The 16,477-nt window shown below is 38.5% G+C and overlaps 1 protein-coding gene across 1 annotated transcript; it reads right to left on the minus strand.

Annotated features, from left to right (window-relative positions):
- Window positions 1-10,555: 10,555 nt before the first annotated feature.
- LOC127419941 (emerin-like) lies at window positions 10,556-13,491 on the minus strand. The gene is made up of 7 exons (XM_051661777.1): window positions 13,362-13,491; window positions 12,516-12,602; window positions 12,182-12,277; window positions 12,041-12,104; window positions 11,835-11,876; window positions 11,661-11,714; window positions 10,556-11,539 (listed from the first exon to the last, which is right to left on the minus strand). Exons 2-7 carry the CDS (start codon window positions 12,595-12,597, stop codon window positions 11,317-11,319), a joined length of 561 nt encoding a protein of 186 aa, XP_051517737.1. The 5' UTR covers window positions 12,598-12,602; window positions 13,362-13,491; the 3' UTR covers window positions 10,556-11,316.
- Window positions 13,492-16,477: the final 2,986 nt, after the last annotated feature.

Genomic DNA, 16,477 nt, shown 5'->3' on the forward strand with positions numbered 1-16,477 from the left:
GTGCTAGCCACCTTGTTTTATATTTTATAGCTTTATATTTATAAATGTATAAACTAAAAAAGTCCCCATTTTCAAAGTCAGTTCACACTGTGGTGTGAGTGACAGAGGGGAGGGCCTCTCTCTCCCAGTGCTTAAAAGCAGAACATCTATTGGAGAGAGCCAGTCCATCTCTTTTACTTATCAGGCTGAGTTGAATTAATACTTTGTGAGCTTTTCGATTGTTTCTTGTAAACACTTCCATTGCTAAACCAAATTATGACCAAGTGGAGAATCACACTCTCTGTCAAGAGGTGAATAATGTTTACTTAATATATTTTATAGTAAAATATGGCACATGCTGTTTAATACATTTTTAAAAATCTTATTAGCCTATAAACAGACTCCATATTAGCAATAGACATTAGTTATTTGCTGCAGTTTAGTTGCTGCATGTAGACAGAACTTTGTCAGGACTTGAACATCCACTCAATGGCACCTAAGTTATGCAGCTAAAAATGCTAGAAATGTAGTTAAATTTTGTGTACAAGCAGTGCCATGTGAAGTTTGTTATTTACTAAAGATTTCACTGAATAGGCTCTCCTGTGGGGAAAAAAACTCTTAATAATGAAGTCATTACCTTTACTGAACTGAATTGTAGAAAGTTTTTACAAGTTACTTAATGTCTTTCATTCAGATTAATTCAATTTTATTGAGCCAACATAATTTAGTTGGATTAGGTCAAATTAACTCAACTTCATTAGGTTCATCAAACTCAATTTACTAAGGTTTTTTAATACATTTTCTTATGCTGGTCCAATTTAATTTATTTTATCAATCGTTAGTATATACCAGGTGATTAGTAGCACTTTCAATTTAATAACAACTGCTTACAGAACTAAGCAGCATTTGACGGTGAACAACATCCATCCCCAACCTATTCACGAGAGCCATTCTTCGCCACAGAAGTGACCACCAAAACTCCAGCATAACAGACACTCTTTTTAAAATTTCAATATAGCAACATTACATATCTACATAGTGTACTATGTAGACAAAATTGAAGGATTCAAATATCTGAACTGCATGGTATGGACAATAAGAAACAATTAGAAATGTCTGACGAAATGGCAAAAAATGCTGTATGAAACAAAAAATGATTGGGAGCTTGAAGAAAACTTAACAGTGACTAAGTTCTATACAGAAGATCAATTTAATGATGAATTTAAGGTGGACGGGATTTTGTCTATCATGGTTGGGTTGTTCATTTCAGTAGGAGGAGTATGTATATGAATTTCTCAAGGATAAAAGATCATTTGATTCAACTAAAAAAATGTTTTAGAGTAACAGCAATAACATGGTTAAATGATGGAAACAAGTGAGTTTCAGCATTCAACATTTATTCGAATATACACCACCGGTCAAAAGTTTTGAAACACTTGACTGAAATTTTTCACATAATCTTAAAAATCTTTTGATCTGAAGATGCTTAAATGTTTGAAATTAGTTTTGTAGACAAATATAATTGTGCCACCATATCAATTTATTTCATTATAAAACTAAAATGTAATAAAAAAAAAAAAAAGTTTTTGTAATTGATGACTTGGACCAAATAATAAAGAAAAGCAGCCAATAAGTTCCCAACATAGATGGGAACTCCTTCAATACTGTTTAAAAAGCATCCCAGGGTGATACCTCAAGAAGTTGGTTGAGAAAATGTCAAGAGTACATGTCTGCAAATTCTAGGCAAAGGGTGACTACTTTGAAGATGCTAAAATATAATACATTTTTGATTTATTTTGGATTTTGTTTAGTCACAACATAATTCCCATAGTTCCATTGATGTTATTCCATAGTTTTGATGACTTTACTATTATTCTTTTATGTGAAAAAAAAAATTATAATAAAGAATGAGTAAGTGTTTTAAAACTTTTGACCGGTAGTGTATATGAGAAAAAAATTGAGAGTGGGTTTTTGATTATGGATGTGAGTGATCACTTACCAGTTTTCATAATATATCAAATTAAATTGGAAGATAATAGAAATGTGAGAATAAAAAATAAATAATAAGAAGAAATACATCACAGAAAGCTATGGATGCATTCAGGAATGATTTAACTGGGATGAGGTTTATGTTAATGATGTTAATAATCCTTACAATTTATTTATGAAACGATTAATAGATTTGTATGAAAAAAAAAATGCCCCTTAAGCTTAATCAGAAATATATATATGAAAATAAAACATGGATGACTAAAGGTTTACAAAATGCATGTAAAAAGAAAAATGCCTTGTATAAAGAATTCATAAAGTATAGAACAAAGGTAGCTGAAGGTAAATACAAAAAAATATAATAATACATTAATAAGTATAATAAGAGGCTATAGAAAGGATTATTATAGTAAAATATTACAATTAAATTGAAAAGAAATGAAAGGCACATGGAAAGTGATAAATATAGTGAAAAGTAATGCAGGAAAATTAGCTTAACCAAATTATTTAGTTAAAAATGACATTACAATAATATATGATTTGAAAGAGATAGCGAATTATTTGTGAATGTTGGGCCAAAGCTGGCAGAAAATATACCTAAACAAATGGCAGATGATGAAATAAGAGAATCGTATTGCTTATAATATTAATTCTATGTTTCTTAGAGGGGTAGAAGAATCAGAAATGATGAATTTAGTAAAAAAAAAAAAAAAAATGTAAAGAAAAAATCAAGAGACTAATGTGATACATATGTCAGATATATATAAAGGAATATATTGTTGAGAAGATAAGTTTGCATTAACTTTTGTCTCAAATGTTCACACCCCTTTCATAATTTATACAAATAAAATATTTTTTTTTATTTAGTACTGCTCTTTAGAATCTACATTACAGATATTTACATAAAGTACAGTATTCATATTGTAGTGTTGTCTTCTTGAGCATCAATAAATGTGTGAATAGAGTGTATAAGTCCCTCAAAAGCTGGATCTCATATATATATATATATATATATATATATATATATATATATATATATATATATATATATATATATATATATTATTTTTGCCTTAGTCTTTCTTTACGGTTACCGGATGGCCAATACACAGAGACTACAAGAGTGCAAATTGAATGAAATCCCAGATGCAGTTTATTGTGCTGCTCCAATCCCAATCAATAATTACCAGAAGAAAATAAAGTGGTACACAATACAGGACTTTTAATTATAAAGAAGCCCGAAATACACATTACTACTATTTTGAAATGTCTGCATTCCCAGTTGTGAGTTCACTGACGGCTGATTCGCTGAGAAAGTGTCTCTGATTCAAACTGCTAACCTGAGCTCCTGAGTTCAAACCCACAGTTCTTTTTGGGTGATTCATGAAAATGATCCGGTTCAAAAGAGTCATTTGTTGGGGGTGGGGAATTTCCAACAATCTTTTGAATGTCCATGTACTAAAATAAAATATTTGATGCCATAAGTGTACCTTCATTTACTATTACTATTATTTTGAATGGCCATGGAAAATGAAGCAATGTGATAATTTTACCTGGTCACAAAAATCAAGATGGTGCCGCTGATGGCCGCCTCAGTGTGTAGCTCTTCAGTTCTTTTGTTGTTTTTGTTTGTTTGTCCTGTGTTTAGTAATATTTTTCTAGTCAGTTTTACCAGAGACAAACTGCTGAACATTCTGCAGCATATACCAGACAACCATTTCCTGGTTTGTGAATATTCAGACATTTGCTGGACATTTTATTCGGAGGCGCAGCTGTGTTGTTTAAACACGCTAGGAGACGCAGGCGAGGGAGATGAGCAGGCGCGCTGGTCAGGCTCCGTCGGCGCGGCTTTCGAACAACGCTGCCGAGCATTCATCTAGCAAATTTCCGCTCTCTTCCTAAAAAAACGGACGGACTACATCTCCTCACCCGTACAAACAAGAACTTTTCAAACTCTGCTGCCTTGTGCTTCACAGAAACCTGGCTGAGTGAAGCCATTCCGGACAGCGCGTTACATCTGCCGGGCTTTCAGCTGTTCAGAGTGGATCGCATTGCGGAGTTAACGGGGAAAACGAGAGGCAGTGGAATATGCTTTTATATCAATGAAAGTTGGTGTACAGATGTAACAACATTAAAGAAGATGTGCTGTCTTAATTTGGAAGCGCTCTTTATTAACTCTAAGCCTTTCTACTCGCCGCGGGAGTTTTCCTCGTTTATTCTGGTGTGTATATTGCGCCAAACGCGTGTTTGAATGCCGCACTGCAACAGCTGGCTGATCAAATCACAGACACAGAACAACAATACCCGGACTCAGTTATTATTATTCTTGGGGATTTTAACAAAGCAAATCTCACACGTGAACTGCCCAAATACAAACAGCACATTACATGCCCCACCAGAGACAGAAACATACTGGATCATTGTTACACAACAATAAAGGATGCATATCGCTCTGTACCTTGAGCAGCTATGGGACTCTCTGATCACTGTCTGGTTCATCTTCTTCCAACCTACAGACAGAAATTAAAATCAACCAAGCCAGTAGTAAGGACTGTAAAGAGATGGACCAATGAAGCAGAGCGGGAACAACAAGCCTGCTTCGATTGCACAGATTGGAGTGTTTTTGAGGCTGCAGCCACAGACCTGGACGAGCTCACAGATACTGTTACATCATATATCAGTTTCTGTGAGGATATGTGCATTCCTACTAGGACTTATTTAAAGTTCAACAACGACAAACCATGGTTTACAGCGGAGCTCAGGCAGCTTTGTCAGGCCAAAGAGGATGCTTACAGGGGTGGGGATAAAGTCTTGTACAATCAGGTCAGGAACACACTGAATAAGGAAATCATAGTGGCTAAAAGAAGATACTCTGAGAAGCTGAAAAACAAGTTTTCAGCTAATGACCCTGCATCAGTGTGGAGTGGCAATGAAACAACTCACAAATTACAGGACTCCTACCCCCAACCCTGTGGTGGACAAACAACTGGCTGATGACCTTCAGGCCTCACCAGCGTGTCTTCGATCCTGTGCTAACCAGCTGGCCCCCATCTTCACACAGATCTTCAATAGATCACTAGAGCAGTATGAAGTTCCATGCTGCTTCAAACGCTCAATTCCTGTCCAAAAAAGAAACCAAAAATCACAGGACTTAATGACTACAGACTTGTCGCCCTGACATCTGTGGTCATGAAATAATTTGAGAAACTGGTGTTGGCCCACCTGAAGAACATCACTGGACCCTGTCTAGATCCCCTTCAATTTGCTTAGAGCAAACAGGTCTGTGGATGATGCAGTCAACATGGGATTGCATCATATCCTGCAACATCTGGACAGACCAGGGACATATGCAAGGATCCTTTCTGTGGACTTCAATTCGGCTTTCAACACCATCATCCCAGCTATTCTCTGGACTAAACTACACCAACTCTCTGTTCCCATGTCTATCTGTCAGTGGATTACCAGCTTTCTGACGGACAGGCAGCAGCTTGTGAGACAGGGGAAACTCACTTCCAGCACCTGTACAATCAGCACTGGTGCCCCCCAGGGATGTGTGCTCTCCCCACTACTCTTCTCCCTCTACACCAACGACTGCATCGCCAAGGACCCCTCTGTCAAGCTCCTGAACGACATCACTGTCATCGGCCTCATCCGAGATGACGATGAGTCTGCATACAGAAGGGAGGTTGAACAGCTGGCTGTCTGGTGCAGTCAAAACAACCTTGAGCTGAACACGCTCAAAACGGTGGAGATGATTGTGGACTTTAGGAGGAACACCCCAACACTGACCCCCCTCACCATTCTAAACAGCACTGTGGCAGCAGTGGAGTCATTCAGGTTCCTGGGCACTACCAACTCACAGGAACTGAAGTGGGAGACACACATTTTCACTCATTGTGAAAAAGGCCCAGCAGAGGTTGTACTTCCTTCGCCAGCTGAGGAAGTTCAACCTGCCACAGGCGCTGCTGATACAGTTCTACTCAGCAGTCATTGAGTCTGTCCTCTGCACTTCAATAACTGTCTGGTTTGGTTCAGCTACTAAATCAGACATCAGAAGACTACAAAGGACAGTTCGGACTGCTGAGAAGATTATTGGTTGCCCCCCCCCCCCACCTTCAAGAACTATACACTTCCAGAGTGAGGAAAAAGGCTGTAAAAATCACCCTGCCCACTACCTTTTTGAACTGTTGCCTTCTGGCCGACGCTTCAGAGCTCTGAGCACCAGAACCGGCAGGCACAGGAACAATTTTTTCCCACAGGCTATCCATCTCATGAACAGTTAAATTGCCCCATTGAGCATTAATTAATGTGCACAAAAAAAAAAAAAATGTGCACTGTACATAACAGATAACAGATTTTTATTAGATTTGCACTACATATGTGTGTGTGTGTGTATGTGTGTGTGTGTGTATATGTATGTGTATAATTATTTTTTATTATTATCTCTGTCTTGTTGCTGTTTTTGTATTGTTTTACACTGGAAGCTCCTGTCACCAAGACAAATTCCTTGTATGTGTAAGCATACTTGGCAATAAAGCTGATTCTGATTCTGAAAAAGTAGTCCGTTAATTTACCTGATGAACTTTCACCTTTTGCTGACCCTTTATGCTTCGCAGAGCTAATGTGTGCTTCTAAATCACTTGCACCTTTATTAGCAACTGACACATAAGTGCCAGTTTACATGTCATACATTCTGCTTCCCACGGATCTCGACCTGGACGAAAGCATGGGAATTTTTTGTGCAAATCTTCTGTAAATTTGCCCTTTCGTTTGGGCATTGTTTCCACTCAGCTGTCATTTGCTGCTACTGTCAAGCAACTGTTTGACGCCGAACACAACAGCGCTTTGCGCGGTCACGGAGAGATTGACAGGCAGGAATTTGGCCAATAGTTGCTGCAAGCCTCTTATAATCGACCAATTGGTGTGCGAGAAGGCGGGACTTGCAAAGAGGGGTTAAAGCAATGCAAATATGCACGCACACACAATGAAGTATTAGACCAGATGCACATCACAAAGCAATTAAAGGCGAATCCTGGACATTTTCGCAAATTTAGAAATCACGGCCGGACGCTTTTTTAAGAACTGAAAAAGAGGACATGTCCGGGAAAAAGAGGACGTATGGTCACCCTATTCAATAACTCACAAGATTATATCTGACGAAAATGCATGTGAACGCACACAATCCAACTGTCGCCAATGGCGACTAGATTTTAAATTATTGTCACAATAATTTATTTTTGGTCGCATTTGCGAACATTTTAGTCGCAGCCTGGAACCCTGAAACGTATAAGCACTGGCTTCAGCCTTTCCCTTTTTCGATGAAATGTTATGATAATGTTTTCCGTATGGACAATTTTAGTTGTATGAGTGCCGAAAATAAAATAAAAATAAAAACATATTAAGAAATCTCCCATTCTCATCTAGCTCAGAAATGCATGAAACAACACTTAATTTCAAAATGTTATCCCCATCCAGTCCCATGCAAATCATGCTGGAAAATGAAAATCCCCTACCCATTTTCATTACTGCTACATTAACACCACAAAAAGTATTCATGTAGTCCCAACTCAGATCGATTAAGTAAACTTCCATTTTACAGATTTAAATGGCTAGAACACATTGAAATCAATTTGTGACAAAATGGTCTTGAACTGTGTTGCTTTAATTCATTTAAATTGAGTAAATTGAACAAGATGCAAAAATCCATTTTTGACTGCACCCTGTCTTTCATTTTATCATATTCATCATTTTATGAATAATTCTTTCTTCAGACTACCTGCAGGATTTCATCCTAAATGTACAACTACAGGTGAATATTTAAATGAAGGTTATGAGTTTGTTTTGCAGTTTTTACGACGTGCAAATATTATTACAAATATATCTTTTTTTATTTATTTTTTTATTTTTTTTTACCTATTAAGAGTTTTTTCTGGTACAGTCTACTTTTTTTTTTCACCCCAATTTGGATTATCCAATTCCCAATGCATCCTAAATCCTCGTGGTGGCGTAGTGACACCTCAATCCGGGTGGCAGAAGACGAATCTCAGTTGCCTCTGAGACATCAATCTGCGCATCTTATCACATGGCTTGTTGAGCGTGTTACCGCGGAAACGTTGTGTGTGGAGGCTTCACGCTATTTTCCCCGGCATCCACGCACAACTCACCACGCACCCCACCAAGAGAAAGAACCACACTATAGCGACCGAGGAGGTTACCCCATGTGACTAATATCCTAAGCAACCAAACTGGCCCGGTTGCTTAGGAGACCTGGCTGGAGTCACTCAGCACGCCCTGGATTCGAACTCGCGACTCCAGGGGTGGTAGTCTGGTACTGTCAATTTAAACATTCTTGAAAGTTGATTATAGGAATAATCACAAGTAGACTAGTGTTACATTACCAGTTCTAGTGTTGTGGAAATTATCCTAATAAAGAAAACTCAAAAGAAGTCTTTTTATCTTTTCCCAAGAGAAGAAAGTTTATTTCTGTACTGGGTGACAAAGTTCTCATACACAAGAGCAAGCAGTTTTCAAGAGAAGTCTCACACACAAACATAGTCAACCAAGCTCAATTTATACCTAATAGTCAAGGATTCTTGCACGTCTAACAGTTGTAAGGATGAACTTTGATTGGTTACAATTCTTTAAACAAACAACATGCCTAAGATGGAAACAGGGCATATTGACCCTTATGATACTTATAATGTGTGTGAATATACCACAAGTCCTCATGCTATGTTTAGACACTTGGCACCTCAGAGACAGCTATCTGAGTTCTCTTCTCAAGGCCAACACACACACACACACACACACATCAGCAGAACCACATAACATACATTTCTAACTCTATTAAATGTCACTAACACTTTAAGGGATTAATATTCAACTTAACATCTAAACGTTAATATCATAAATGCAATGTAATCAGATCCATAATCAATAAATGATTTTTTCCTTCAAAAAATGAGTTATGCTTATCTCGTATTGATGCCTCACTGAACTCCTGTGCAGATTTAAAAGTGAAAAGGAAAATGCAACAAGGCGCATAACTACAAGCACAGTCACACCATATGAGGACAGTTTACAACAAAAGTCATAAATATTTTGGATTTCTATAAATTTGGAAATGAGCAAGTTGGCTAACTTCCTGCAACAGCTAAATGTGAAAGTATAGCCCAGCAGCCTGGAAGTGAGCATTGTATGCAAAGGCATCATTTATAGGTGGGACGGGTGGGACATGTCCCTATTTCTTTTTACCATGGCCAGTTTTGTCCCCACCACTCTTTAAACAGCTTCCGACAGGTAAGTGTCTAATACAGAAGAAACATTGCCAGTTCTTGAGCAGGAGTTTCCATTTTGTTCATTAAAACATTTATTTACATTAAAAGATTATTTGAAATTATATGTGCATAACCTAATTAATATTCATGAGTTTTGCAATGTCACAATTAGCACACCCCCCTCACAAAAAAATGTCCCCAACACTTTTTAAAACAAAATGATGCCCATGATTGCATGTTTCATATTTAGTGGAGCCTTAGAGTTATTTATTTATTTATTTATTGTCTATGTCCATATAGCATGACAACGCTTTTATATCCCTCTTATTGTTCTAATCTCACTTTCTATCTCATTGCAAATCAGTGTTGGTCTCCTGCTAGTTTTCATTGGTCAGTTTAAATTCATTATGTCTGTTTTCAACATGCTAATCTCATTTCATTGACAGGTTTTTTTGTTTGTTTTTTGTTTTGTTTTTTAAGACAACACTGATGCCTTTTCGTATGACATGAATGATGTTAGGAAACAGCAAAGGCTTAACACAATGAATAATGCTGTTTTTGTGTTCTTTATTGTACTCAACATCTTCATCACAGCGTTGGGATTTGAGACTGGATGATGAGTGGTGTCATTAATAAATGGAATGTTATGGTTCAGAATAAGTTTTAAGAGAAAAATAGTTACTCTCTGTGAGTAGAAAACGTTTGTTAGTGTGTGATGTTTTCATAAATCGAATTTTATTTAAAATAGTTGAATCCTGCGTGAGTATTTTTGTCTGGATATCTATAGTTTCTTTTATTCTTTACACTGCATTACTTCAGAGACTGTGCTGTCATGGCTGACTTTAAATCTCTTCTTCTTCCTTCAGACACCATGAAGCCTGATACTGCAATCTCTCCAGCGTGTTACGTCAAAGACAGTGGTGGAGCTAGGGGGTGGCCAGGGGTGGCTGTGGCCACCATGGACCCCCCCACTCAAATTTCTGTGCCACTACAGACTGATCGCTGGCCCCTGCCTCTACCGAATCACTTTCAAGAGAGTCTGCATATCAGACATTCCTTAAAGATTACACTTTCATTTAACATAAACTGTATTGCATTTTTGTCTACCCCCTAATGTGTACTTTAAAGTTTCGTAATCTTTAGGCAATACTGTACATATTAACGTAGTTTTCTTAATGTGAATGTTTTTCTCCTCACAGCATTCATTACAGATTCTTTTAATTTTATTATTTGTGGAAATGTGCTTGATTATTACACCTTTTAACAATACTGTTATTGTAAAAAAAAAAAAAATGTATTGAAACAAAACATTCTGTTAGCAGATTTATTGAAACTGTTTCATACATGTTTTCTTTCTTTCTTTTACACATATTTTTTTTCAGAAAATAAACAAATAAACCAGGGATCTAAAATTAAGAATCACAAGAGTTCTTTTTTTAAGGCAGAAAAGCATAAAAAACAAGCACAAAAAAAAAGTTGTTTACATGACAGCTTATCTTAACAGTTATCTTGTAGCAAGAGTATGGCACTGTATACATTTTTATTAAAAAACTGTTTTAATAAAATGTATATCCTTAACGTTTTCAACACACTGAGAAAATAGTTAATATAAATCACTTTGCAAAAAATGGTGCTTTACAAAATGTCCTGTGAATATATGCAATAAACATATTACCACTGTATAATAAGCACTGTACATTCAGTTTTTATGAAAATAAAAAATAGACTTATAGCACCCAATTGTTAAAATAAATGCCCCCAATTAAAAAAAATTGAAAAAGTATTTTCTCTTTCATAAAAAGGCAGACTGTGTGTGAGTGTTTTATTTTTATTATTTCATCACACTTTTACATTTGCTCCCATGGGTTCATAAAATCATGAATAGTAAATAGCTGAATAAAGTTGAAAATGTATCAAATATGCTAATGCAATATAAAAAGAAACAGGACCTCATAAGCAATGTTACAGATTACCATTACTTGCCCTCCACCAAGGCCACATTTTTGGTTGTTCTTAAACTGAATTAGTTTTGGTAGGGGTTCATGAACATATCTAAAATCTCTCACATCCTCTACTGAATCTTTTTAAAAGGGCCCTCTTCTGCAGGCTCCATATATGAGTACACATAATAAAGTAATATAACAATGGTAACAAACACCAGAACACGAAGCCACCCTGGCACACCCCCAGATTTGTTTGTCTCTGGACTGGCACCATGCTGGCTGGATTTGGAAACCAATGGCACTGGGTGAGAAGAACTTTGATAGGTTGTCCGAGTTTGGCTGATAATGGGCCTTCAAAATAGACAGGAAGGAGAATTTTCCAGGACAGTTATGGATACAATAACATCAGTATATAAGTAGTAGTATAGTCATTATACCACGATTATAAAGAAATTAATGAATAAAAACATACTCATCTGTAGTGTCTACATCATCTCTATAGCCAGTAACCTGTGACCTCCGTGTGCTGGGGAGAAACATTATACATCCATTTAGTTTAAAAGCATTCAATTCAAACCACTTTTCAGTGTCTATATAATACAGCCATTAAAGTGAGATAAAAAAGGAATAAATTAATGAATCTCACTCATGGGAGAAGTCTGGCTCAGCAAACTTTGACCTCCTAATGCTGGGGAGACATCATATATACAAATACTATAAGCATGCAGCAAGTTCAGAATAGTATTTGTGATGTCAGCAAGACAATTAGTTTTTAAAGAAATTATAATTATTTAATTAAAATGTGATGTAGGTTATTGCCAAACATCTAAAATAAAATAAAATTGAGCTCACACATCACCAAATCCATCATGTCTCGTAGCTTGTTGATGATAGGTAACATATTCGACTTCTTCCTCTATGAAAACAAAATAACATTTTTGAAGTTTAATTCTACACCCAAAATATGGATGATGACAAAGCCGGTTGCCTTACGTTCTTCTCTGTAATATGTCTTGTCAGACGAGGACGGTTTGGTGTTTTTGGCCATGGCATCTTTCAGTTTCTTTTCATAGAGTTTCCGTGTGGAATCTGCAAAACAAAGTAAACAACAATCAAAAATCACTTCATATTCCATGTTCACAGACAAAAAGAATAGAAAACTTTTTTTTTTACTTTTTTACTTTGACAATGACACGTTTTCTTGAATTAGTGCTGGTTTATATAAAACTAAATAAAAGGTATAAAAATTTTAAAAAAATAAAAAAAATAAATAGAAAAGGCCCATAGACCTTACAGTTTTTGTTTCTATTTTGTTGTTAACACATACCTACTATGGGTCCATGTTTGATGCCATATTCATCCAGCAACTGGATGATCTCCTTATCAGACTTGTCACTCAGTGAGGACATGGCTGCTACAATGAGAAGTTTAATGAGAGAGAGAGAGAGAGAGAGAGAAAAAAAAAAAAAAAGGTCAATATGCAGAACTACCTGATGATAATTTTGCTTTCCTAATCCTAATCTTACAAGGTAAGGTCCTATTTAGGAAGTCCTAATAACTCAAGGCCTACTGCTACAGTATATAGTACTGGTTCGATGAGAAATATGCCCCATAAGACAGCTTATTTGATCTCTGAAGCTAGTCTGAAAGAACAAAAACAATATAATGTAAGAGAAGCTTAGAGAGAAACGGGCACTGCCGGAGAATATATAAACCATTTGAATGGTGGTCTCATACTGCTAAAACAATCTGTGACTGAATGCATACAGTATGTGCAGAGTGCAATAGCTGTAAACAACAGTAACAAAGTTTTGAGGTACTGAGACCAAACTACATGTTTCCAACGTAAAAGACGAGCGAAAATGTCAGCTTCTGTCAGATCCAAAGGTATACAGCAAACGCATTTGGGGGAAACAGCCTAAATGACTGTACAAGCGCTTTTCAGACGAACAAAATGTTTGGGGAAAATCAGATTTCTTATGAACGAGCTAGCAAGCAAAACTACACTGTCACCACTTCAAAATACATTTAGCACGACTAGCTATGGAAGGAAACCATAGCAATGCATTAGCAATAGTCTAGCCTTGGTTATATTCTCACCTACCTATAATTTACATGCGATCAGGCTGCATATTTATGTATTAATATAATCTTTTTTAAATTATGAATTTACCTTACAACGCTTTCCACGAACTGTTTCTGGAGCAGAAAGGCGCTTCACTGTGTTGAGGCGTGTCGCTCTCGCGTTAATAAGGAGGAGTTCCATTACGACTCAGTACACTTGACATTGCGTTTATTACCGCATATGGGGGAGTGCCTTCTTACACAAGCTAGTTGAAACCTCTCTACAATAACGCCAATATTATAACAGCCCCGCCTGTTTTGGCTCGAAACTGTCCACTATTAAAGCAGGTGCACAAACACCATTTCCTCAGAATTTCTTCCTTCAAGATAGTGTTCATCTCTTGTCTAGAAGCCCTCTGCCCTTCCCTGCGGATATACACGTGTCAGCAAGCGGAATCTTCACGGCCACGTGAAGACTCCGCACCCCTGCAGTGCTCCGCCAAACATCACTCCACCTCGCCGCTTGACACTTCACTGGTGAACGGGCCTCAGCATCCTGATTCTCTGCAGTGCTTCAGCAGATGTTGTGTATCCTTACAAAGCAATTGCATATGTGTATTGTATACTGTGTGAAATATAAATGTAAATATATATTTATTTATATATTTATATATCTAAAAGAGTCACTTTCGTGTTCGCGTCTTTTTAAAGATGTTGTTCCGTAAGTGTTCCTTGTGTGAGAGGCACATCCCGCCATCAGATCAGAATGAGAGCTGCATTTACTGTCTGGGCCGCGCCCATACAGAGTCAGCTCTCATGGAGACAGACTGTCCTCACTGCGAGGGCATGAATCTCAAGACGCTCGCAAATCGGCCTCGTTCTGAGTGGCGATTCAGCCTCACGCGCCCTCCCATCAGCCTCTTCTGTGATACCTGTGGATTCCCACAAGGAGGTATGGTGGGGCTGCAAAGTCGAGCAGGATGAATTTGAGGTGGTCCTCGTGCCAGCCTACGTCCCGCAAGCCCCTCAATCTCCATGAGGAGCATCTTTGCCGATACGCTATGTGCGAGACGAGCTCTGGCCCTCTAAATGAGCGCGTGGCCTCATCTCGTTCAGAGTCAGAGTCCTTACAAGGGCAGTCGAAGAGCTCAAACTCGAGTGGTCTACCCCAGAGGAACCTGAACAGTCTGGCCTCGATGAATGGTTCCTGTGGTCCAGACGCCGTCAAGTGGCCGCGTTTTGCTTAAGGAGCTTGGCTTGAAATACCTGGAGTACCGTCATCGCGTGGAGTGCTGATCCAGTTTGACCAGCTACAGACTTAGCGCTGCGTGCCACGAAAGTCACTGTGCAGGCCATCGGCACAACCTGGTAGTTCTGGATAGACATGTATGGCTAATCCTCACAGAAATGAGTGATAAGGAAAAAGCCACTCTGTTGGATGCTCCAGTGTCTCCAGCCAGCCTCTTTGGTGGCTCTGTAAATAAGTTTGATGAGTGTTACGTTGCGACTCAGCAGCAATCACAGGCTATGAAACACTTTATACCAAAACGGAGTACATCACAGCTGGTTTGCCCTCTTTCTGTTTCGAGCCAGCACCCGACTAAAAGCCAACAAGGTGTTATGCTGTGTCAAGTTTTCAGAAAGAAAGTGTTGACCGCAAATGCATACAACACAGGTGGAGTGAGGTGTGTAATGGACACCCGACTTTCGACACTTGGAAACAGGTGCGAAATGGCCGTGACATGTCAACTGCCTATAGCTACTGGCTGTCTTTCTAGCTTTGAGAGCTTTTCATTCTGATATTGTGAATCACCACATTCTGATTCGTTTGGACAATGCAACAGTAGTGGCGTATATATGTTGCCATGACACGTTGACCCACGTATGGCAGGCGAAACGCAAGTATGCGCTTCTCCCAGTGTGCCTGATTCACTTTGTCATATGCAAAGTCCGAGAGGACAAGGAAACGATTCTATTGATTGTGCCTAAATGGCCCAACCAGCCATGGTTTCCGGAAATGATAGAGATGCTGTACAGCTCACCATGGGAAATACCTTTGAGGAGGGATCTCCTCTCTCAGGCGCAAGGCACAATCTGGCATCCCCAGCTCAAGCTGTGGAACCTCTGTGTGTGGCCTCTGAACGGAGCATGCTAAACGCGCCAGAACTGAAGCATTCAGTCATGAATGCCATTTTACAGGCCAGAGCGCTTTCCACGACAGGCCTCTACATGCTAAAATGGAATGTGTTCACTGATTAGTGTCTCTCACATGGAAAAGACCCAGTAAACTGCCCCATACATGAAATTCTCATATTTCTTCAAGAGCAATTAGATGCAAGACTCACTCCGTCAACGCTCAAAGTGTATGTGGTGACTATATCTGCGTATCATGCACATGAAGCCGGTGCCACTATAGGTAAGCATGATTTAATCATAAAGTTCCTTAAAGGAGCAAGACCTTTAAACCCACCTCGGCTGGCTTGGGACTTAACTTTAGTCCTAAAAGCTCTCGCAGGGCCCCCCTTTGAGCATTTGGACTCTGTTGATTTGCACATGCTCTCCGTTAAGACCGCATTACTGTTGGCTCTGGCCTCAGTAAAATGGGTCGTGACCTGCATGCACTATCAATCGACAATTCATGTCTGGATTTTGGCCCTGGTCTTTCAAAAGCCACTGTCAGGGAGGTCACGTGACGCCATGCAAGAAGCAGACGTGTGAATGACGAGCTCTGCACACATTGCTAAATTTTTAATTATTCTCATGTTATAATCTGGTGAAATTCAATACACCCAGTTACACATTTGCTCTCTGAGGTAAAACATGGAAAAAAAGTCAAAATCATCGGGCTCTGGAGACATTAAAAGACACTTACGTGTTCAGGATGAAAGCCCCGACAGGCCTACAGACCGGGGACTCGATTTGGATGGCGTGGCGGGAGAAGAGATCCAGTGTCAGTTGTCCAACATACTGGTGATGCTGACAAAGGTTCTTGCTGACTTGGAGGATCTCGCTGTAATATGTCGATCGATTACGACGATGGAAATAAAATTCTATGAGTTAGTTACAAGAGTGTCAGATGCTGAGAAACGAATCGATTATTTGGAGTCTTCGGAGAGGGAATTATCCGTTAATCCGCCTGCGACCAAAAGTGATCTGGAACATATTCTTGAAAAGCTTGAAGATCTTGAGAATAGAGGCCTCAGGAATAACGTCAGAATTGTTGGA

Source organism: Myxocyprinus asiaticus, chromosome 29 (assembly GCF_019703515.2).
Source record: "Myxocyprinus asiaticus isolate MX2 ecotype Aquarium Trade chromosome 29, UBuf_Myxa_2, whole genome shotgun sequence".
Lineage (NCBI taxonomy): Eukaryota > Metazoa > Chordata > Actinopteri > Cypriniformes > Catostomidae > Myxocyprinus > Myxocyprinus asiaticus.

What these genes read in the sequence shown, in the direction of transcription:
- LOC127419941 (XM_051661777.1), bottom strand. Translation starts at nt 12,597, where the DNA reads ATGTCCTCACTGAGTGACAAGTCTGATAAGGAGATCATCCAGTTGCTG. An exon ending in CATGATGGATTTGGTGATGT is followed by an intron (nt 11,877 to 12,040) that starts GTGAGCTCAATT and finishes ATGTCTCCCCAG; the next exon opens with CATTAGGAGGTCAAAGTTTG. An exon ending in GAGCCAGACTTCTCCCATGA is followed by an intron (nt 11,715 to 11,834) that starts GTGAGATTCATT and finishes GTTTCTCCCCAG; the next exon opens with CACACGGAGGTCACAGGTTA.